General features: G+C 36.2%; 1 protein-coding gene and 1 pseudogene across 20 annotated transcripts in view; both read right to left on the bottom strand.

Annotated features, from left to right (window-relative positions):
* The window catches only part of Nsd1 (nuclear receptor binding SET domain protein 1), a 144044-nt gene that overhangs the window by 33671 nt on the left and 85045 nt on the right, over positions 1-25328 (bottom strand). For 19 of the 20 annotated variants that reach the window (XM_063230850.1, XM_063230857.1, XM_063230860.1 and 16 more), the window contains 7 exons: positions 17327-17399; positions 13905-14023; positions 12806-12949; positions 8322-8445; positions 4239-4439; positions 3007-3186; positions 255-411 (listed from right to left, as the gene is read on the bottom strand). In XM_063230850.1, the coding sequence (XP_063086920.1) occupies positions 255-411; positions 3007-3186; positions 4239-4439; positions 8322-8445; positions 12806-12949; positions 13905-14023; positions 17327-17399 (998 nt within the window). Of the gene's footprint in view, positions 1-250; positions 412-3006; positions 3187-4238; positions 4440-8321; positions 8446-12805; positions 12950-13904; positions 14024-17326; positions 17400-25328 lie in introns of those variants that run through there. The other variant, XM_063230863.1, reaches the window with a different exon arrangement.
* LOC134471737 (uncharacterized) lies at positions 17406-24804 on the bottom strand (annotated as a pseudogene).

Below are 25328 nucleotides of genomic sequence, written 5' to 3'. Positions count from 1 at the left end.
GCATGATGGTGCACACCTGTAAGCCCACAAGGTCAGCCTAAGGAAAATCCGTCCCAAATTATAAATAAATAAATTCATAAACAAACAAAATCATAAATAAAATAAAAGTGCAGGAGGGTGCTGAAGATGTAGTTCACTGTGAAGACCCTTGATTTAATCCTCAGGACAAGAGTAGCAGAAAAATGTATCTGAGAGACTTCACCAAACAGGATGGTAAAAAATAAACAACTGGCATTGTCTCCATGTTTACTCACCTGTATCGTCCAACTTTTACCCATACAATTTCTCTGTAGTGTGGCTTTTTGCCTGCCTTACAGTCATTGCAATACCAATTTCCTTCAGGGATATCAATATTCAGGCATTCACGATGAAAAGCAGCAGGACAAGAATCACAGCACAGAAGGCTGCCTCCTATAAGATTCAAAGACCACAATGTTCACAAACAAGGTTCAAAGTAAGCACTTTTGTGAAACAGCTTCTGCTCAGCTCCAAACTATTTCTGTAAGTCAGAGAGTTGTAGTTTAACAAATGATCTAGAAATATGGGGGGGGGGGGATACTGGGGATTGAACTCACAATTGTGTGCTTGCAAGGCAAGCACTTATGCCACTGAGCTAAATTCCCAGCCCCAGAAAATTTTTCTAAAAGATTTCCTTTCTCATATTCCTGAACTACCCTAATTCCAAAGTTTCAGTTAGTACACAAAAATATCTTGGCAAAAGCACTTGAAGGCAATGAAATAAAAAGTAAACCTATTAAAATCACGCCCATATATACATAAATATATAAACATTTTAAAAAAGCAACATAATAAAGAAACATGCAATGACCGTAATATAAAAAGAACAAGTTTTAATGAAGTCAGATCGAGGCTAGGATTATAGCTCTTTAACTACATGAATTCACATTCCTTGTTGTTAAGGTTAACACATTGTGTCAATTTGAGAAGTTTAGAAGTTTAAGAGACTCAGCAAGGAGCTAGGGACTTTATTTTGTAAACATCCTGAGCCTGTGCAAGAGGAGGGCACTCAGGTGGGTGTTGAGTGCTATACCCATGCTGATAGAAACAGGGCAGATAGGAGTAGTCTGCTTATAATATTAAAGTGGAAAAGAGGCTTGCTCTCCTCACATTTCCCCTTATTGTTTTGCTGTCTTTTAAGGATAGCTTGGAAGTGTTACCCCAAGTTCCAAGCCACCCTTCCTTGGAGCCAACTGATTATTGACTGAAACCTCCACAAACTGTTAGCTAAATAAACATTTCCTGCCTTACTTTTGGGTGTTGGGTATTTTGTCCCAGCAATGAGAGAAAAGTAACCAAGACACATGCTAAGCTATAAATGCTTCAATGGTAAGATTATTTATTTTAATGACCAATAACAACCATACCTGTTTGAGAACCTTACCAGCTAATAAATCAACTAGTATTATCTGGCATATAAGAAATATTACTATGTTAATAGTTGGTTCCATTTTAAGTTACTAACTTTTCATAACTTCACACTTTCAGCAAGGTAATTACACATTTTACTGTGTTACGAAAAAGATAAAAATGTATATAGCCCATGGTGAGATACACTTGTCTATGTATTTAATACTCCAACCAAAGAAGAGTTTTTGGTACCCTGGCCCCTTTTCAGAAGCGACCTATAAATCTTTTTTTTTTTTTTTTTTGGCACTGGGGACTGAACTCATGACCTTGAGCTTGCCAGGCAGGCACTTACACCACTGAGCCAAATCCCCAGCATCATAGCTACTACTGTATTGTGGTTTGTTGACAAAAGTTCAGTTTGTTTCCTCTTTCTATCCAAGATTTCAGACATTAATTTTTCTATCCAAGATTTCAGACATTAATTTTTATATACACATAGTAACAATTTTCATTTCTCTAAAAACTATGTGCTCAAAAGTGACTCCTAGGAGCTGGTATAGATCAATGGCACACTGCCTACTTGGCAAGACAAAATCCTGATTTCCAATATCAAAAAAAAAAAAAGTGACTTCTAATCCACTTAGAGATACTGAAAAGTTCATTCTTGAAGATAATAAAGATATGGTATTGCAGGAAAAGGATGATAACATTTCAACTCCCACAAACAACATTCAGGGAATTAAAAAGGGCTTGGGGCATGCTAGGCAAGGCTCTATCCAGCCCAGCCAAGATTCATATTTAAGAAATACAACAGTTCTCATATTTGCCTTTTACCCTGAAGTCTTAAAATGAATATACCAAGTTCATCTTGTTTTGACTGTGCCTCTTTTACCTCTTAAAATCTTACTAAAACTGAATGTTTTACCTAACTTTCCTTCTCATGCTATGTTTTTATCTCCTCAAATAATCACAACCAAATTCTTAAAATAAAGTACCATTTTATCTGTATTGCAGCATACTGGTGTTCATATTTAGAGTTAAACCTTTGCCTGACAAGCACAAGGTCGCGAATTTGATCCTCTATACCAAAAAAACAAACATAAAAAGCCACCTGACTTGGGAAGAAAAAGACTGCTAAGTATGTCTGAAACACAGTATACATTCTGAAATATACCGTTAGCTAACTTTTGTACATAAGTCTATTTTATCACAGGACATTAAAAGTGACATTCACATAACTTCAACTGAGGCAACGGCAGAGTACCTTCTACAGTGTTCATCTCTTGCTTAGTTACCCAAAGAATAACAGTTTCATTGAGAGTGCAGTATAGTTTGCACATGTAATCCTTTCACTGAAATACCAGAAATGCTTCATATGTAAAATGGGTTTGATTCTAGTTTTCAAATAAGAAAATTAACAAGAAAAACTGGTGAACAAAGGTCAACCATTAGAGATGATAAAACTGTAGCAGGCTTATCAGTTTTGCAGAAAAGGACACTATCAACAGGATAACTCTGGTAGGTGGACATTAGGTCACCAGAAAGCTGTGATGGGATCAGAGGAGGAGATGGAGAGTATTAAAACCAAGTACTAAAATCCCTTATACACCATTTATATAGTAAGAAGTCATGTCTTACCTTCTGAGCACACAAAACACCAGCTGACATTGACATGCTCATGATTTCGGCAGCCCCGTCTAGGGGTAAAGTGATTAGGACAGATGATACTATTAGATGCAAGGATCTTTGACCCTGCAGCTAGACAAAAGTCATTTGCATGATATGCCACAGGACAACGGACACAGCGCATCAGACGACCTAAATATATGAGAGAAAGAATAGGGAAAAGAAAAATAAAAAAGATTAAATGTACAATGTGAATTATCCAAAGCCTATTTTTTAGCATTGTGAAAATGTAAGAAACAGAAGTCAAGGGATTTTTTAATTTTATTTTTTGGTAGGGAGACAGGATCTCATTAAGGAGTCAAGGATAGCCTCAAACTCTTCACCCTCCTGGTTCGTCCTCCCAAGTGCTTAAGTGACATGTGTGCGCCACCACAACCATTTTTAAAACAATGGATCTTAAGTATGTAATTTACCATGAAAGCTAAGATAGGAGAAATGGCTTAGCCTCCAAAGCAAGAGTCAGAACTCATAATGGTAAACGGTAAGAAAAAGACTATTGAAACCACTGTCTGACTCCTAGGAAACCTGAAATCAGTCTCAAAATAAATGATGTGGGTAGACGGATGTGATATCAGTGCTTGCATGGTACTAAGTGATATTCCTCAAACCCAACACCATCTTCTCTTCTCTGTACCGGGTATTGAATCCATGAAGCTCTGACCTATATCCTCAGTCCTTTTTTTCGATGGACCGTGCCAGGTTACTCAGGATGGCCCCAAACTTGTGATCTTCCTGCCTTGGCCTCCTAATAACTAGAGTAATAGGTGTATACAATGAAACGGAGTTCTCTGTGAATCTTGTTCTTCAGACAAACGAACGTCTCTTCTTCTTTCACACAAAATATATTCCCTAATATACTTCACTAGGTAGAAACCACTATGAACCTGGTAAATGCAATCAATAGACTAATAGCAATTTAAAATGGGATTATACAACTATAATGAATGAAACAAAACATTTTTTCAAACTAAATCTCACATAAAATCTAAATATTTAAAATCACCATATAATGCAATGGTGGGTCACTATGAAACTAATTTATTACTCTATGGTCCTCATACTGCCGCTGTGTATGTAACTAAATAAACAGATACATAGAGACATTCCAGATTACATTTGAAAGTATCTGCTGCCAAGGAGAATGGGGTCCTACGTGTAGACTGGTTAACATTAAAAACCTATACCTTTAGATGCTGAAACACTGGCTGGATTAGCAGCATGGCAGGTTATACAGATGTGGAGGGAACACCGGAAGCCCTTATTCTGCATGACAGTTGGTGGGTACTTCTGGACACATTCTTCATGGTAAAACTTTCCACACAAGGGTAGAAGGCACCTTTTAACATCTTCCCCACTCTGCTTACATACAAAACAGGTATGGATCCCTAGACAGGGGTAAAAACAAAAAATTAAAACTAATTCAAGAAACTACCCCAGTGTTTAAACTACTGTATGATAAGATACTGAGCAATTTTATAACAGATTCACTAAGTTAGGAACATCTGAATCCAATGAACAACTTCTGTGTGAGTGGGGTATGTGTGTGCTACTGAGGACTAAGGCTAGGGAGCACTGAGCAGACATTCTCAGCCTGTCTCTTTTCACTTTGAGATAACATTTGCCAACATGTCCAGGCTGTTCATGAATTCACAATCTTCCTCAACCTCCTAAGTAGCTGAGAATATAGGCATTTGACACCACATCCAGCCCAATGAACATACCAGCATAACTGGACAAAATAGTAACATACACTTACTGACATGTTACAAGAAAACATATACACACTGTCTGCAAAGCATTCTTATCAAAACGAAAAACAGAACTTGAATCTAATTCAGTCTCTAAATTCAATTATGGATATACATGAAATATGGAAGACAAAAAAAAAAAAAAGAAAGAAACTTAAACGATATAACCAACCAAATATAATAACAACTGTTTCAATAAATCAATGCCATAAAAATAGAATGAAAAATATTATTGTTAAGTGAAACTTTAAAGACATATAACACAATATAAAGTAAGTGCTTTTATTAAAAATACAATTTGGCTGGGCTTGGTAGTGCATGCCTATAATTCAAGCACTTAGAAGGCTGAGGCAGGAGGATTGTTGCAAGTTCAAGACCACTGGGCTACCAAGTGTGCTCAAAGGCAGCCTGAACCGCATAGTGAGACTCTGCCTGAAAAAGACCAAAAAACCAAAACGAAACAAAACTTCCAAAATCCACAAAAAACAATTTGAACCTAGGCATGGTAGTCTGCTATAATTCCAGTTTTGATTTAAAGATCAGGCTAAACTACATAGTGAGACCTGGCCACAAACAAATAAAAAAACCTGTAGAAGAATTGCCCCAACATACTCCTGAGAACATAAAATACTGCAATCCTTTAGGAAATAATTTTGTATCTTCTTAGAATGCTAACCAGTAACTAATATCATTCTACCATTCTACTTATTTATCCGAGAAAAGAAAATACAGCCCATACAAGTCTATAGAGATTTATATGTTCATGGCAGCTTTATTTATAAGAGCAAAAACTTAAAAGAAGCTATACCCATACCCAGATGAACAGATCAATAATCTATGATAAATACACAGTACCAAGTACTATGCACCAACAAAAATGAAATGAACTATTAATATAAACAACACATTGTTGAGTCTCAAAATAATTATACTGTTATGGTTTCCCAGGCACATGTATATACATACATCACAACGTATCAAAACATGTGCTTTGGAGTCAGAGATGTAGTTTAAGAGATACAGCGCCTGCCTGGCAAGTCCAAGGTCCTGCTCTCTCACTGCTGAATGTGGCTGCAAGAAAATAAAATAACTACCCTCACTGAATGGACTCTACTCTCATACAGCTCTCTATACACCAACATACAATTATGTTTTCCACTGGGATTACACTCTGAAGCTACAACTCTACTTTCAAATTGGAAACAATAACTATTTTTCCCATCATTCTCCCCAAGCCAGGGGAAGGGGGGGGACTTCAGTTTTCTCTTTATCTTTATAATTCCAAGGCACAATGATATCCCAGCTGAATATCACTGGGATATCCCACACTGATATCCCACTGATATTCTTTAATCTCTTAAGGATTACCTTCTCCTGGCTCTCTGTGCTCCATCATTATTGCCTTTCATGGTATAGAAATTGATTTCTCTGCACTAGTTTTCCTCTCACTCTTCACTCCCCTCATCCCATCTTAATGTACTGAGGATGAAACTGTGGACATTCACACTGAGCTATATTTGCAGTTCTCTTATTTTTAAAACACAGTGCCTTATAAGTCTCAAAGGTCCCCAAGCTGGGCTTGATGTTGCAGTCCCCTGACCTCAGCTTTTCAGAATGCTGGGGTATGTAGCCAGGTATGTCTCTACCATGCAGTTTCTGTCCCCTTCCCACAGACACTTAAAATGGCCCTATAGTCAGGTGTGGTAGCACATGCCCATACTTTACAGCACTTGGGAGCTTGAGGCACAAGGACTGCTGTAAGCCTGGACTATGTATTGAGTTTAAGGAGAGCTTGAATTATAGAGAAAGATCCTGTCTCAAAAACAAAAACATACTCCTATAATGTTCTCTCTTCCCTGACTTTCTTTTCACTGAAGTCAAGATTCTTCAAGAAACAAATGCTGTCCTTTTATCCTTTAAACCTGGCTTAGAGTGCAAGCATCTTGCAAAAAGAAAACAAAGCACTTTCTCACTGGCAAATATGAAAGCCTGACCAGGCATGGTGGCGCATGCCTGTAATCTCAGCTCAGGAGACCAAGGGAGAAGTATCACTATGACTCCAAGGTCAGCCTGGGCTACAGAGGAAGACCTTGTCTCAAAAGCAAGAATGGCCAGGGATATAGCTCAGTGGCATGACTGCCTGCCTGCTAAGTAAGCACAAGGTCATGAGTTTATCTCTGGTACCCAAAAAGAAAACAAAAAACCAAGTATGAAAGGTTTCTTACACTCCATAACTTCCCTAGTGTGTGTCCTATCAGAGACTGCCAATGACACCTAACTCATAAAACTTCATAGGTAACTGACTAGTTCCTACTCCAATAGCTCCTTATGAGACAGAATCCCCAGGTAGTGGCAGTGATTCTCTCGTCACTCTACAGATGTCTTCTCACTGGGCATCACTGACACCAAACCTTTCAATGACTTGTGTGCATAAGACTTACACCGTCAGCCTTGGTTTCTTTTCTTTTTTTTTTTGTCTTTTTCATTTTTATCGGTTCCAGGGATCGAACTCATGACTGCCTGCTTTCAAGGCAGGCGCTTATGCCACTGAGCTAAATCCCCAGCCCCAGCCTTGATTTCTTTAGTGCTTAAATGCTATAGTATCTGTACAATATGCTGAATAAAGAACACTTTCCTTAGGACAGTTTATAATGTGCTTTACAAGCTTATCTCAGATAACCATTCTCATTTTCTGACCCAATCTCTTTTTGTTTGTTTGTTTTTTGAGACAAGGTCTTTCCATGTGGTTCAGGCAGCCTTGAACTCCTTATATCTCAGCCTCCCAAATGCTGGGATTACAGGTATGAGCCTGACAAAATGTTTACACAGTAACGTTCCCCAGCAATTTTTTCCTTTCCTTGATAAACATACTGACACATAATACCTGAATGAAAAGTGCATCCATCTTAAATGTATGGTTCATGAATAGCCATGAAGTAAACATGCTTCTACAATCCACACTGAGATTAAGAAATAAAAACATTACTAGTGACCCAGAAGCCCTCCCAGTTACTACTTACACTTGGGAACTAAACTATTTTAACTTCTATTTATACGGGCTGCTCATCAGTTATCTAACTCACTTTCATTTTTCTGTTTATACACTTCTAATACGACACCGTGTGCTTTTGTTCTCCCTGCAACAATTTCCATTTCTTTCTAAAATCATACTCAGATGTCCGCCCTTGTATAATTAGTTCATCTTTGCTCATACTGTATTTTTTTCTCTTAAGACAGGGTCTGGCTATATATCACAGGCTGGATTCAAATGTAATCTTGCTTCTCACATTGTACTTTAACTGTGTCTCCAATATAATGCTCTCTCTGTGCTATATATTAAGCTTCTTACTATTCACATGATGTGCTTTATTGAGGTTAAGAATCTCACAGCGTTCATTATGTAAGTGTAGGAAGTAGCCCAGCCATGACCATGGAATAATGTCTCCAATAATTCTTTTAACCTGCAACAAATGAAACTCAAATTTTCTTTAGAAGATGATCTTTCTTTATCTATTTTACCTGTGCGGCACTCATTGCAGATAAATTTTCCTCTTGGCATCTCAGTTAACCCAAGGCACTCCAGGTGGAAAGCCCCACAGCACTGAGCCTCACATAAGAGCAGCTCACCCACTTTCTCACAGTTCTGTTAAAAGAAAGCAAACAGATTTGTCTATAGAAATATTTCAGAAAATCCCGAATGAAAGTAGCCCTCATGAGGGTAAAGGTTAAGAATGCTTTAAAGGGCTGGAATTTAGCTCAGCGGCTCAAAGCGCTTGCCTGGTAAATAAGAGGTCATAAGTTCGATCCCTGGTACCAAAAACAGATTTTACAAAAATCATAAAATCCTATCATTCATTGAACTAATATTTAAAAGTATTTAAAGAACTAATATTTAAAATATTTACTTGCTATGTTTCTGTTATGATACTAAATAATCTAGGGAAAAGGCACAAGCAGGCCAGGCATAGTGGCACACATCTGTAATGCTAGCACTTGAAGGCTGAATTAGAAAAACTGATGTGAGTTCGAGACCAGCCTGGCTTACAAATTGAGTACAAGGGCAGCCTGAACTGTACAGTGGAAACCATGTCTCAAAACAAGGTATAAGCAAACAAGCAGGAAAGGTGTCAAATAATGATTACATTAGGGGAAAATTCAAATAAGTACTTTGCCTATGGTGATAAGGGATAGCATCTCAGACTGGTCTATGAAAGACAAAACATGCATGTGATAAACTGAATAAAGAACAAGTACAAAAATACAAAAGGAGCTGAACACATTCACTAGAAGAAAGATGGGCTCTTTAGTAAATGATGCTGGAAAAACTGGTTCTGCATGAGTCAAAGATTAAAGTTGGAACCATGTCTTTCACCAGGCGCTAAACTCAGAATTTATCAAAGATCTAAATATTAAAAAAGAAACCTTAGGGGCTGGGGATTTAGCTCAGCGGCATAAGCACCTGCCTTGCAAACAGGCGTTCGTGAGTTTGATCCCCAGTACCGATAAAAATGAAAAAGACAAAAAAAAATAAAAAATTAAAAAAATTTTAAAAAAAAGAAACCTTAAATCTGCTAAAAGATGGATGAGGTAAAATTCTTGAAGATATTGATGTAGGCAAAGACTTTATGAACAAAACCCTGATTGCACAGGAACTGTCACAAAGAATCAACAGCTGGGATCTCATGTTATTGAAAAGCTTTTGCACAGCAAAGGAAATCAGAATGAAGAGACAATTCACAATATGGGAGAAAACGTTTGCCAGCTGTTCTTCAGACAAAGGATTACTATAAAGAACATGTAAAGAACTCAAACAACTCGGTCCCTCCAGATTTAACAACACAATCCAAAAATGGGCATCTGAGATGAATATTCCCTCTCAAATGGAGAAATAAAAATGGCAAATTAATATATTAAAAAGTGTTCATCATCACTAGTCATCATTCAAGAGATGCAAATTAAAACAACACTGAGATTCTACCTCACCCCAGAAAAAATGGCTATTGACAAGAAATAAACCAATAACAAATGCCGCAGGGCTGGGGGGAAAAAAGGAACCCTTTGCTGCTGCTGGGAGGAGTGTAGACCAGTGCAACCACTTTGGAAATCAGTGTGGAGATTCTTCAAAAAACTAGGATTGGAGGTTCCATCTGAACCAGCTATTATCCTTCTGGATCTCTTCCCAGAAGAATTACAAACATCATACCACAGCAATATATGTGCACTGATGTTCACAGAAGTACAATTTATAATAGCTAGATCTTGGAAGTAACCTAAAGCCCATCCTCTGAGGAACAGATTAAAAAGATGTGGTACTTTTGAACAATGCATAGTACTCAGCCATAAATGACAAATTTGAGACCTTAATAGGTAAATGAATGAAAGCTGAGACCATGTGACTAAAGGAAATATATCAGACACTCATGCATAAACGTCATAATGTCTCACTAGTGTGAGAAGCTAAAAGAAACAATATATATGTATACATAAAAAAATATAGTTTATACCTGTATTTTAAAGAGTACAAAAGTCCATACCACATTTGAGAACCACAAAGAAAGCAATGTCATTAAAGTAAATGAAAGTTGCAAATGGCAGAATATGAGGCAATGGCCTATCATTTTAGATTTTATTTGAACTGCAAAAGTATAATACAGAAGAGTTTTACCAATAAAAGATGAAATGAGGTTTTCATTGTCAAAAGATCACTCTGGCTGCTACATGGAAAAACAAATTTAAGAATAAAAAAGCAAGAACAAAGAGACAAACCAGAAGGCCACATTGCAATGGTTCAAGCAAGTGATACTAGTCAACTAAACTTGAATTATCACACTTTCAAAAGAAATACTAAGAATGTCTGACAGTGATATATAGCTAGAATCATCTCAGACAAATTATATTGGTAAGGTGATGTCACCTAAGATAAGTTATCATTTAAGACAATGTATTAGAGGGGCTGGGGTCTTAGCTCAGTGGCCTAAGTGTCTGCCTGGCAAACGTGCAGTCGTGAGTTGGATCCCCAGTACCAAAAAAAAAAGGACAAGGTATTAGAAAATGAGGGTCTTGCCAGGGCATGGTGGCACACTCCTATAATCCCAGCACTTGGGAGGCTGAGACAGGAAAATCATTTGCAAGTTTAAAACCAGCCTGGGCTACAAAGATATTATAAGGTTTATGAAAATTCTATAAATCCCCAATATTACTTTTCACTACCCCAAAATCCTGATTTGTAAGCCCTATGGCACAAAAATGCTCCAACTGGAAAAAAAGGTGGGAGGTGTCTCATACATCAACCAGGACCTTCTAGGGATACCAAAGCCTATGGAGGTTGAAGACCTTTGCATAAAATGGCATAGCATTTACAACTAAGCTGTGCACATTCTCTTATAATCTCCATCTCTAGATTACTTATTATATCTCATACAATGTAAATGCTATGTAAATAACTGTTATACTGTATTGTTTAGTGAATAACCACAAGAAAAAATTCTGTGCAGGTTCAGTAAAGAACCAGCCATCACGGGTCAAACTATTTAGCACAGTTGTGAATATACAACTTTCTTTCTTTTTCCAAATATTTCCCATCTATAATTCATTGAATCCACAGGTGCAAAATCCATAAATACCGGGAGATAAGGTGGTTGACGGCACGTATTGCACAAGCCAATAAAGGGGGAAAGTTATACTATGATTAAGAAATTAAAGAAATAGAACAGGTCTTCTTCACTTAAAAGACATCAATGTTTCTTCAACAAATGACTAGAAAGATTCTGGGAGGAAAGACCAGAAAGGTAGCCTAGAATTAAGGACCCCAGGGCTTTAACCTGTAGGCCAAGGTAGTCTCAAAAGTTTGACTCACTATTACCTGCTACTAACACCTACAAACTGAAACACAACTTGTAATATATTCTAGCTTTGTATGTTAACAGTGCCAATGACATCAGTTTTCATATACAGTAATCAAATTTACCTTCAAGGTTTTAATAGAAAACAGTAAAGAAACTGAAGAACAAAAATTTCAAGTGAACTAAATGTTATAGACTAACAAATTAGTTGAGATGATCACATCATTTATCTTTAAACAAGAACACTTGAGAAAAGGAGCTGTATTAACAGATTATACCAGGAAAACAAATATACACACTCAACCACACAAACCAAGACCAGGGTCATGCTACCTTTAATTTAAAAATAATAATAATTTCTGTAAAGGGTTTTTATATGCTGGCTTCTCATGCTCAATAATTGGCATAATCAGGCTGGGGATACAGTTGAGCACAATATGTAATCCATTAACTAGTGATTTCCTGTTTATTTTTTTTCTGAAATTCTGTATAACTTGTACCCTTTTTCTGCTTTTTTTCCTCTTTTTCTCCTTAAATAAAATTAAAAAGAAAAAAAGAAAATGGCAACACAATGTTTAAGACTCTAAACCCAGATCGCTTACGTTGCATCTAGGGGCTCTTGTCTATTTTATGCAAGCTACTTAATCTTTCCATAGCTTTAAATTCTTCAAAATAGAACTCTACTTTATGGGACTATTGTGATGAATGAATGATTTACAGAGAGCTTAAAATAAAACACATATTACATGTATATATTAAATAAATGGAAAAATATAGGTAAGTCTTAAAGTCACAACTTCAAGGCAAAAAGTCAAAACAAGCAAACCAGTATTGACAACAAGATCAACAAGAAAAATTCAAAAGCTAATATAAAATCTTTAGAATCCTAAAGAGTCTTATATTGGGAGAGTTACAGGTCAAGAAAATTATGTCTAAGTAAAAAAATACATGCACATCTCTCACCACAAGAGATGGGTATACATGCAAGTATAATTATTTCTAATTATTTCTCTTTTTATTACCAAAGAGTTACAAGCTTAAAGTGACACCATTAGAATCATCTAAAAGCAATTTTTCACTAACCACTATGGAGTCAATAAACAAAGCTTCTACTAAAAGATAAGCATACAATGAAGATATAAGTGGGCGAAGATCCTGTACCTGACAAACATTCTCCTTGAGTGCAGCTCCTCCACCTCGTTCACCTTGCATTTTTTTAGACGAAGACATCGAAGCATCGTGTTCTATACCCTCCTCAATATTCTCCTTGGGGCTTGCAGCTGTCCTGTGAGTCATCAGTTCTCCCTTGCAGAGAAAAAATAAGGTCCCCCCATCTGCATTATTTATGTCTCCATCTGACCCCCTCCCTCTGGGCTGCTATTGTCTAGCCATTAAGCACTTACAGATGTTCAGCCAATCACGCGGGCGGACTGCATGCAATGTTAGTTCTAACCCTGCTGTGATTGGGCGGGTAGTGGGCGCCTCATGCCCTGCCACTAACTGCTCTGAGGCTGTTCCACTGGAACTTTTTGAGTTGTTCCACTTAAAGGTTTCACTAAGGAAGAGAAAACATTCTTAAGTTTATTTGATTATTTATATGTCCTTCCAAGATCAGTGTTTCCTACATAATGCCCCCCTTGGGCATTCTATTTCAACTGTCCTGGAAAGAAACATTTGGCATCATAATGTGTGATGCTGTTCTGATTGGTTTTAATTCTTTTTCCCTAATTCTATATTTAACCTGGGTTAGAAAGTCATTTATAGCACCAATGACTGCATGAAAATGGTTTTAAATCTTTCTTTCTTAAAAGATGATGCTTATAAATATTGTCTTAAAATTAACCAACTGATGGTCAAAAAAATAAGCAAATTAATTTACTCCTAATTGGAGTGGCATTAACTTTTAAAGGGCAATATCTAAGTTTTAAAGGGCATTCTCTAAGTTCATTCAGATCATATGGTTACTTGATATTGAGATCCTTGGTTTAAGAACAAGTTTTCAACTAAGTTGTACGTTTCATCTGACACCTAGAGCACATAGGCGAAAGGATGTGATCTTTTTAAAGGGACGTAACCACAGCTGTAATATGTGAATAATCTTAGTAAAATCAGAATCTCCTCCTACTTCAGGATTCTCTGTATCTATTAGTCATTTCAATAGAATACTATTCTTAAGTAAATCCAAGGGCAAGGGACATGGCCTCTACTATGAAAAGTAGCTTGTCTTTGAAAGATCAAAAGATTAGGAACTGAGTAATACCTCTGAACCTGGAGTCTCTTTAGCCGAGGCGTCATTTTTCAGTTTTTTACACTGCACCTTAGCTGTAATATGTCTCTGTCGTTTTCGCTTCCTTGGCTTGTCAAATATCTTGGTTGTACCTATGACAGGAAAACAAGTGTTACCTACTGACTAGTTATACACATATCCACTAGTTATACACATAACTCCTATTTTTAAATAAAAGGATCTTAGCCAGGCATAATGGCACACACCTATAATCCTAGCACTTGGGAGGATGATACAAGAAGACCATTACGAGTTTGAGACCAGCCTGGGCCAGCCTGGTCTGCAGTCGCATAATGAGACCCTGTCTCAAAAAGACAATCAATCAATCCATCAATGGATCTCAGATTTATGGTATGTTAACTTTACTATTATTATTATTATTGTTTAAGACAGAGTGTTACTATGTAATTCAGGCGGGCTTTGACCTCACTATGTAGCCCAGCCATCCTCCAATTCCTAATGCTCCTCCTGCCTAAGTCTCCAAAGTACTAGGATTATAAGAGTATGCTACCACACCTGCTGGTATGTTAGTTTTAAAACTCATTTAAGTTTTCTTGCTTTTCATGGGAAACAAAGCAAAGAAATCCACCCATTTACTGAAAACTAGTTGAGAAAGTAATCACACATAAATTCTGCCTCACATATTAAGTAGTAAATATATAAATTATTAAAAGCAATTTCATTTCCCAAGGTTGAAATGACAAGCTTTCTTGTTCATAAAGAATATGAAAATCCAATAGATGGAGAGAAAATGTATTTACCTAGTCTGGAAAAGATACTAATCCCTAGATGCCAAGATGAGTGACAATAAATAAATTATACCATTACATAGCCATCCTGGGCTACAAAATGAGTTCAAGGTCAACCGGAGCTACACTGTGAAACCCTGTCTCAACAGGACATGCATATATACATACATACATAATTATATATCATCATATGATTTAAGGGTTAAAATGGAAAGATGTAAGGTTGGGTTTATGGAGGAAGAGGGGAAAATGTCTCAATATATTTTGCTGCTTGAATTAGGATATTCATCCAGTCATAACATCTTCAAATATCTAACAATATAAAGTGAATGTGTGGTCTTGCCTGGCAAGTTCAGAAAAAGAAACTAATCCAGTGGTGACCATACCACTGAATTAATATTAAGATATTTTTGCTAGGTATCAAAGGCAGACTTTTGAAGACAGTTTGCTTCAGTGCTACTTTTAATCTTTAGTTGTAACATTTGTACATTTTAATTTTTGGTGTTTTTTTTTTTTTTTTTTTTGAGACAGGGGTATGCTTTTAGTTTAGGATGGTCTTGAATTCACTGTGTAGCCCAGGCTGATCTCAAACTCACAGCAATTCTCCTTTCTTGGTTTCCTGCATGGTAGGATTATGGCTGTGTGCCACCATGCTAAATTTATTTGTACATTCAAAAATAAATTTAAAACTGTAAAATTTTTTTTGAGATAGGGTCTTGCTGTATAGTTTAGGCTGGTCTTCTCCCCACCCCCCACTCCCAGCCCCAATGGATTGACCATTACATTTCTAAAGCTCTGAAATGGCCAACAGACAATATATATGCTCCTGCTTGAAACCAATTAGCTTCAGCAAACTGATGACCTTGATATGGGGCCAAATTCAGGGCTATTTTTTATGACTGTCAGATCAAAATAGAGATGGTATTACTAATGCTGTTGATGGTCTAATGGTTTTTTAGTATGGTAACACAAAGGCTAAAAACCATTATTTCTGTTTGTTTATGTAGTACTTGGGATTGAACTCAGGGTCTAATGGACGCTAGGCAAACATTATCACTGAGATATATCCCCAACCCATGAGTTGAAAATATTTAGGAGTTGGAACATTTCAATGAGATTTATCAAGGATAGTGGTTACATGGTAGGTTTTACAAAAAACAAATATAAAAGAGCTAACATTATTTTAGAAGAAGTTTATTTTAAAAGCAAGCAAGCAGCCAGGGGTTAGCTCAGCAGTATTAAGTGCCTGCTTGGCAAATGTGAGGTCATGAATTCAATTCCCGGCACCAAAAAGCGGGCAAGCAAACTGATCAACCAATGGGATTATAATTGTTTGCGTGAATATAATTAACATGTTGCTGGATTTGTTAGAAAATTTAATAATCATGTATCATATTAAAAAGAAGTATAGCTGGGCATGGTTGTGCACACCTCTAAACGCAGCGTTGGGAGGATGAGGCAGGAGGATTGTTGCAAATTTAAGACCAGGCTAAGCTACAAAGTGAGTTCAAGGCCAGCCTGAACTGAATAGTGAGACCTTGTCTCAAAAAGATGAAAAGAAGTATGCATACAAAACGACATGAAAGCCAGGGGTATAGCTCAGCAATGCAGTACTTGCCTGGCCAAGAGCAAGATTATGAATCCTCAGTAACAAAAAATAAAAATAAATATAATCTTCTAATATCTTTGCTGGAAGATTGGATCTGGTGAAGTGTTTTTGTTTTTGTTTTTTTATACTGGGGATCAAACTCATGACCTTGCGCTTGCCAGGCAGGCATTATGCCACTGAGCTAAATCCCAGGCCCAGGTGAAGTGTTCTTAAATCTGGGATAATATTTCAAGAATGACACTAATCAATAAATAGTACTGGCATAAAGATTATCAAAATGGTAGAAAGAACTAGCATGGAGAAAATCTAGGATAGGTAACACAGCAGTGTGGCAATGAATTTGGTCTGGATTTAGTTACTCAATTCTATTACTTTGTTTACCTTATTTCCACCTTAAAACAGGGAGAGTATAGATAATATTTTAATTCTTCATAACACTTTAGACAGATCAGAGGTAATACTCCTACCAAAAGCCTTAGTTAAGTTGATAATCTATGAATATCGCACATGTAATGGAATGAAGAACTATTCATCCTTCCTGAGAAGAGAGCCAGTATCATAAGTAGAAGTTCTGGGAGATAACTTTACAGTTTCATATGGAGAATTCCCAGTCCCTTAGGGGACAATCAAAATGAGATAGATTCAATATATGCTTTTTTAAGCCTATGCTAACTGAACAATTGTTAGAGATCTAGTATAAGAAATTAGGATAATAGGTTATTTATAATTTGGCCCCTCAACTGAATATTTCACATTTTCTATCCTACAGAAATAAAAATTTAAAGCCAAGCAATCAATGCTAAATCTGTAGACCTAGACTAATAATGAAACTAAGTAACTGATTTTTCTCTGTTGTTCTAAAAATTTTCTAACTCAGATATAAGTGTAGCTTCATTTAATTAGTAACAGCATAAAGCCAAAAAGCAATAAAAACATTTTCTGTTTTGCATAGATTTAAGAAGCATAATTTTGAAAAACCAGTCTAAAAACTTCAAGTTTATTCCTGATTACATCTATTACATATGAAAAATACTCACCACCAAATTCCTTCAAATGAGATGGAGTACATGATTCGGTAATGCCATTCTCCAAATGACCACCTTCATAACACTACAAATAAGTAAAAAAAGAACATGATTTATAAACAGTAGAAAATTAACTTTTACATTCAAATCCAAATTGTCTACTGCCATAAATACCAAATTCTAGTCATTTTAGGAAATTTAAAAAAAACAGCCTAAGGGGCTGGAGATTTAGCTCAGCACCATAAGCACCTGCCTGGCAAGCATGAGGTCATGAGTTTGACCCCCAGTACCAAAAACAAAAATAAACAAACGAAAAAACCAGTATAATAATAGCAAAGATTTGAAAAGAAATTTCAAGGAAAAGTCTTTCTTAAAGAAAAGGAAGAAGGTCAGAGTTGTAATTCAGTGGTAGGATACCTTAATAACATGCACCAGACCCTGAGTTCAACGCCAACAATGCAAACATATTTAAAAAAAAAAAAAAGAAAAGAAAAGGTTACTCACAATTTCCGCATATAAAGCAGATACAAAATGTTCCTTTGTTCAGTCAGACTACCACAAAAATAAATAAATAAATAAATACTCCTCTGGCCAAAGTGGGAAAGAGAGAGGAATATGTACCAAGAACCAAGTTCATTTCTATTTAACCGTACACTATATTAAAAATTCACCTTCATGCCAGGGATACAGCTCAGCAGCACAGTACCTGCCTGGCAAGTGTGAGGTTGTGAGTTAAATTCTCAACACCAAAAATACCTTCCTAAACTTGTATTTATAACCATTAGGTATGATACTTATATATTTAATGAACATTGGATATTAAACAGGTCTGAAGCAGAGAATGCCCTTATAACTTAAGTGGTTTCAGATATATCTAAAGTAACATTAAAACTCAAAGTCAAGAAGCTAAACATTTTATTTATCCACTATTGTTCATATAACAATGCTATTCCAGGGTCAGGGGTTTAACTCAGCAGCACAAGTGCCTGCCTTGCAAGTGCGATGTTACGAGTTTGATCACCAGTACCCCTCACCCACCACAAAAAAAAAAAAAAAAAAAAAAAAAAATCCAAAAAAATGTCCACTCCAACAAGAATGTTACTCTAACTAAAGTCAGTATTTCAGATGCCATTCTTATAAAGTTGCCAAAATTTGATCAAAAAGAAAATGCAACTGTGAATTTCTGAATGCTCATCAAAATATAGATGTGAATCACGAGAATACACCTTTCCTCATGTTCAGCATTAACAAATGCAAAGGGCTAGGGATTAAGCTAAGCAGCATAAGTGCCTGCCTTGCAGGCATGTGGTCATGAGTTAGATCCCCATACCAAAAAAAAAAAAAAAAAAAAAAAAAGAACAAATGAGAGTGAAGTCAAATAAAATGTAAGGGTGATATTAGGTATCCCTAAAGGAACAAAAAGACTCCTGGCACAAATCACAAAATAGATTTACATAGTTAAAAAGCCAGATCTACGTAATTTAAATAAACAACTTATTTCATTTTTAATAATCACCCAGGCGTGATGGACAAAAACAATTACAATGTTCCCAAAATCATACTCAGAATAATGCAGGAAATATTTTCATTTCTAATCTCATCAATTTTATAAATTAAAATAGAAATAACAACATCCATTAACATACTGCACAAGTAAAAATCTTTCAGAATGAAAGAACTTTGTAATTGCCTTGCAGGATTAAGATTTCAATAATTTACATATTTAGTCTCTATGAGGGTATATGTTAAGCCATGCTCTATCTCAACAGAAAATTTCTACCTCGCTATTTATTGATTGATATATCTATATACAGAGTGGTCAGACTGCAAAGACATAATAATCTAGTTTCAAACTGAATCTTATGACATATTATGCCCCTCCGTAACTATGATCTCAAAGATGAAACTATGTCAGATGGCAAGTACAAATTCTTAGAACAAAGAGCCACATTCCATCACAGTGCTAGCAGTCACCACTAATCCTGATATTTTTCTTGTTCTAATACCATATCTAATGCCTATAATCACCCCAGAAAAGCTAAACTTCAATAATGGCATAAAATTTAAAAGATTAGAAAGACAGGAGGGGCAGAATTTTACATTTTTTAAAAAAATTCAACATGCATTTGAAAATTGAAAGCTCCATTTCAAAACTTTAAAATGGAATGCAGAGTGTGGTGGTGCACACCTGCAAACTCAGTTTCCCAGTACCCCCCCAATAGATTAATTTTTAAAACTAAAGAAATAAAAACACAAAGGAACAACAAAAGTAAAACAAAAAAGAACTTTATGAGAACAAGATATAAAAAGTATCAATCGTTAATGTAAATGAATACATTTAAATTTTTCTTATAAAAACACACTTAAGAAAACAAAAAAGCCCACAGGACAAACAAGCTAATACACTCCTATAATCCCAGCACTTGGGGATTTAGGCAGAGGATCACTGTGAATTCCAGACCATCTTGGACTATATAATTGAGTTCAAGATCAACCTGCAAGACATAGTGAGACTCTGTTTCACAAATTGAAAAGCCACCCACAAAAAAGGAATGGCCAAATCAAAGACCAAAAACATTAAGAACACTATACTTCAATAATTATTTCAAAAAGACCTAGGAATGGCCAACTGACAGATATGAAGAGATTCAACATCACTAATCATTAGAAAAATAAACATCATAATGAAATGATAATACTTATGACAAAGAACTAAAGTGTGTTATACATATGTATCAACTTCCCAAAATAAATGTAATCATTATATACTGCAAACATGTATTAATAAAAAGAAAATGAGCTAGGAGTGGTGGTGCACTCCTGTAATCCCAGCATGCAGGAGGCTGAGACAGAAAGATTGGTGCAAGTTTGAGGTGAGCCTGGGCTAAAGTGCGTTCAAGGATAGCCTGAATCATATAATGAAACCTGGCCTAAAAAAAAACAAAAGAAAGAAAAAGAAACACCAAAAAATAAAAAAGAAAATGAACTTTAATACTCATCAGAATGTCAAAATTTAAAATGACAGCAAACCAGAGAAAAAGGAAGCATTTTACACCACTAGTGGAAATATGAATTAGTACAAATGAGGAGGTTCTCAGAACAGCTAAGAATGAATGATCCATTGAATCACTATTTGTTATACATCCAAAGGAATTAAAGTCAGCATAGTATGAGGATACCAGCATACTTGTGTTTATTTGGCACAGTTCATCACACCAAATATAAAAATATGGAGTCGGCCTAGGTACCTATCAAAAGAATAATCGATCTATAAAATGTGGTATGTATGTCCACACACAAAGCATTATTCAAAATGATATCATTTTCAGGAAAGTAGATGGAACTGGAGAGCACCATATTAAAATAAGCCAGTCTCTGAAAGTATTGCATATTTTCCTTAATATGTGAATTCTATTTAAAAAATAAAAGCCCTAGCCAGGCTTGATAGCCTATAATCCCAGCACTTGGAGGCTGAGGCAGGAAGATCGATACGAGTTCAAGATCAGCGTAGGCTATAAAGTGAGCTCAAGGACAGCTTAAACTGCAGAGACCCTGTCTCAAAAAGACAAAAAAAAAAAAAAAGAAAAGAAAAGAAAAGCCATATATGGCAGCACACACCTGTAATCATAGGACTCAGGAAGCTGAAGCAGGATCACTAGGAGTTTAAGGCCTGGGCTACATAGCAAGACCCTGTCTCAATCCCCCCATGTGTATGTGCACGTGCACACACACACACACACAAATAATGTAAATAAAAAATAAAAGAAGTTAGAATAAAAGAAAAGCCAATATTGCTAAAAACAAGCATAATTAATCATTTATGACAGAAGAAAGCATCAGATTTAGACAGGAGAGGAGACATAACTGACAAGTAACATGGGGAAGTTCCGGGTGACAATGAAAGATTAGCCCTAAATTGAATGATAATAACATAGGTTTTACACAATTGTCTCACACCATCAGACAGAAAAACACACTAACAATGAAACTATATTTATATGATTGTTTCATCAGGCAGATTGAATGGCTGGTAGTACAAGTATGACTGTCTCATCAGATGGCATAAGACGTTCATGTATATATCATCAGGAATATGTTCAAGTTTTAAGGAAGAAATATGTTGGGCATAAAATCTCTGGGAAGATGAGGAAGCAGGATCTCATCTTACATCAGCTTGGACAATTTAGTGAAACTGCCTCAAAATTTAAGAGGGGCTATAAGGCACAGCTGAATGCAAATATCATGAGTGGTAGAGGCGACACATGGAAAAAAAAAATCATAAAAATTTTATTCATGTAAATGATCTCAATTTTTTAAAAACTCAGAGACCTGAGATATATTTGTCTAAAAAGATGAAATTAAATATAAAGCATATGATACTTTTTATCCTCTTAAAAAATACTAACTCACAAACCTGACAAGTCTTATTTTAGATTAGGAAGCATCTGACAGGACTGGGCACGATGGTGCATACCTATAATTCCTGCACTCAGGAGGCTGAGGCAGGACATTCACCATGACTTCAAGGCCAGCCAGGGATACATAGAGAATTCAAGACCCACCTGAACTACACAATGAGTCCCTGTTTAAAAAGGAAGGGGTGCAAGTGGTGTAAGTGCCTGCTTGGCAAACTTGAGTTCATGAGTTCGATCCCCGGCACCCAAAAAAAGTAAGCATTTGACATAGTACTACTAAATTTACCTTAATTGTAGTTGCCACTTCTTTTCTCAAAAACATTCAACTGAATTTCACTTTCCTTTGCCCTTTACACCCGTATCTTATAACAACCTTGAAAACTTTAACAAAAGAAAGCAAAGACAGAAAAAGCTAATACAATAAATCATCAAAGGTTTATTAACTATAGGGTTTCGTGAGATCACATTATCACAAAAGGTGCAAAAACTGCAGAGGAAATGAGAATTATATAGGGAGGGGAGAGAAATAGGGTCTTGCTACGTAGTTCAGGCTAATCTTGACCTCACTATGTAGCCCAACTTGTCCTCAAACTCATGGCACTCCTTCTGTCCCAGCCTACTATAGTGCTGAGAATATAGGTGAGTATTACTGTGCCTGGATCACCTAATAATAATTAAAAGTTCAAGTTTTAAGACTGGTTTGAAGACAATAGAAGAATTAAACAATGCCTTGTGTTTTTTTAAAGGTAAAAAACACAAATTTTACATTTATGCCAAATCAAATAGATAAATATATAACAAAAACAGAAACTAACAGGTGTGGTGTTGCAGACCTGAAATTCCAGCAATCTGCAAGGATACCAAATTGAAGCCCAGTATAAGCTAATGACTCAAGTGAAATCCTGGCTCAAATTAAATAATAAAAATTGTTCTGCAGTTATTTAGCTCAGTGAGAAGGCTCAGTGTTTGGTTCCTAGTAACACCTCCCTCTCCAAAAAAAAGAACACTATAAAACAACCAAAACTTAAGGTTCTTTTAAAATAGGATTACAGGACAGAATTTTCTAAAGCTAAGAAAGAATGAAAATCAAAAAATTCTGTGTATGATTTGATTTCAACATAGTTTTTTTTCTTTAAAGAAAGTACTTAATAGGAAATTTCTACTCTATAATTGAATCAGTAACTTTCACCCCATGTTATTTTTCATACAAAAAGTAAGACTTTTAAGAATCAATATCTAGGGGCTGGGGATTTAGCTAAGCGGCATAAGCACCTGCCTTGCAAGCAGGCAGTCGTGAGTTCGATCCCTGGTACCGATAAAAAAAGTGAAAAAGACAAAAATAAAAAAAAAGAATATCTAGCCATTATCCATTGGAGAATTTTCTAGTTTCATCTAATGTTTAATAAGGCTTTCTTGACAACAAAAAAATTTCTTCATACTCAGAAAACTTACTCAAATATTTTTGCTGAGATTATAACAAAGCTAGATGTTAAACAGACTAATGGTTTAAGAGACTAAAGTTACATAGGAGTTAGATAAATGACATTGAGCACAGACAAAAAAAATCACAAATGTTATTTTGAAAATTTAAAAAACTTTTTTACTTGTTTAAAAAAAAAACCTAAAGCCAGTTTATACACATGGCCATTCACCTGCAAAATAGTCTTAATACAGGATCTTTCAGATTGGTGCTCCTGACACTGTAGTTTCTTTCTTCTTTTTTTTTCCTTATTAATACAGGGTTTATTTATTTTCCCACTGTCAAACCCTGGGCCAGTCGCTTTCCCCAGGCAGCCCAGGGAAGTAATATACAGGGCACATAAGACCTGGGAGAAAGAACTGTGTGTGTGGAAATGGCTCCTGTACATGGAAAAGAGGACGAAGAATGCCACCATCAGGCAGAAGATCCCATGGGCTCCAAGAGGATAAAGTACACAGGCATAGAAGAAGAGCTGCTGCTTCAGTGAAGGGTTCCTGGCATAAGCAATGATGAGGCTTCCAAACATAGCCCTAATCCCAGCACCAGCACTAGCCACCCCAACTGTGGCAACCCCAGCTCCAATGAACTTGGATCCTATGTCAATGTCTCTTGAAATGATGCTAGTTTCGTACAAGTGAGGTGCTAGTGAGGTGGGGAGATGAGGGACTGCAAAGCTGCTGAGGCTCTCATTTGTTGGCATCTTTTTGTCTGTTCAGCACTACTGCAGACAGTTGGTTGGCTCACCAGCTGGGAGGTGCTCCTGATCAAGGACAGGGTGTAGAAAATCTAGAGCATGTGTACACTTTCAGGGGGTGAGGGACCTTGACAAGAGAGCTACTCCCAATGCAGAAATGACCAACACTGTAATTTCTATTGTATAGTAATCTCCCTTTATACAAAAGCAATACATTCCAAGACCTCCAAAAAATGCTTTGAAAGCGTGGGTAGTACTAAATGGTATATAACGTCATATTTTGCCCTATGTATACACACATGTAATAAGGCTTAATTTATAAAATAGGCACAATTACACACTAATAAATAAATAGAACACTTGCATGGCTGTGAATGTTACATGATTATGGTTTCTCTCTCTTTTAAAATACCTTTAGTGTACTATACTCACCAGAATTAATCTTTCTTTCCACGCATTAAGCCTCTGCACTTTTTTGTCTTTTTCCTTTTTATCGGTACCGGGGATCACACTTACGACTGCCTGCCTGCAAGGCCGCTGAGCTAAACCTCCAGCCCCAAGCCTCTGCACTTAAGCAATATAAATTCTACTGGACATCTTCCACAAGAGCCCAATTCATCACAAATGAAAACTTGCTTTGGATGGTATTTTTCCTCCTTAACTTCAACTCTACTGGGAATTTGGCAGCAATTTCTTCATCAGCACGTAAAGTCTTCAGGCATTTTTAAGATTATTCAGCCCAAACCTATTCTCTAATCTGTGTAACCATTCTTCACTTGCAGTAAATGGCTTGATATGGTGTCACACTTGTTCTTAGGGTTCTCTTGCTGAAGTATTCTAAGAGGCTTAATATTTTTTAATGTAATACTTTATTGTCAACTTCACTGCGTTTTCTGTTCATTTCTTTTAACCACAAATTTAATGCTCTTCCATCTTGCCTAAAGACCTATCGTATGGCCATAAATTCTGTAGTTTTAGGTGTTGACACCAAAATTATCACGAATTTATGTTTTCTTTCCTTTTTATGCCAGGAATCGAACTGATAATCTCAAGCTTTCCAAGCAGGTACTTACATCGATGAGCTAAGCCCCCAGCTTATGAATTTATACTTTCTTCTTCACAATTTCATAAGTACAAAACGTATTCTTAAGAGCTCAGCAACCTCAGCATTTGAGGGTTTTTTCTTATTAAGAATTTTCACTTTTTTACTTAAAGGAAGGTCTTTGAGGATTCTCTCTGACAAACTCAAATTTTTAGCATCACTATTCTTGGGCTCTGGGCCATTATTAAGTAAAATAAACTTACCACAAACACTACCCTACCATGACAGCTAATCTAATAAGTTACATAGCTTAGTGACAACAAACAAGTGGATAGCATATACAATCTGAACAATGGACAAAGAGATGATTCACATCCAGATTG

The sequence above is a fragment of the Cavia porcellus genome, unplaced genomic scaffold, assembly GCF_034190915.1.
Source record: "Cavia porcellus strain 051 isolate PalLab524CR breed Dunkin Hartley unplaced genomic scaffold, mCavPor4.1 scaffold_19, whole genome shotgun sequence".
NCBI lineage: Eukaryota > Metazoa > Chordata > Mammalia > Rodentia > Caviidae > Cavia > Cavia porcellus.
The sequence above is the reverse complement of the archived record's forward strand: the minus strand, read 5'-3'. Positions and strand labels throughout refer to the sequence as shown.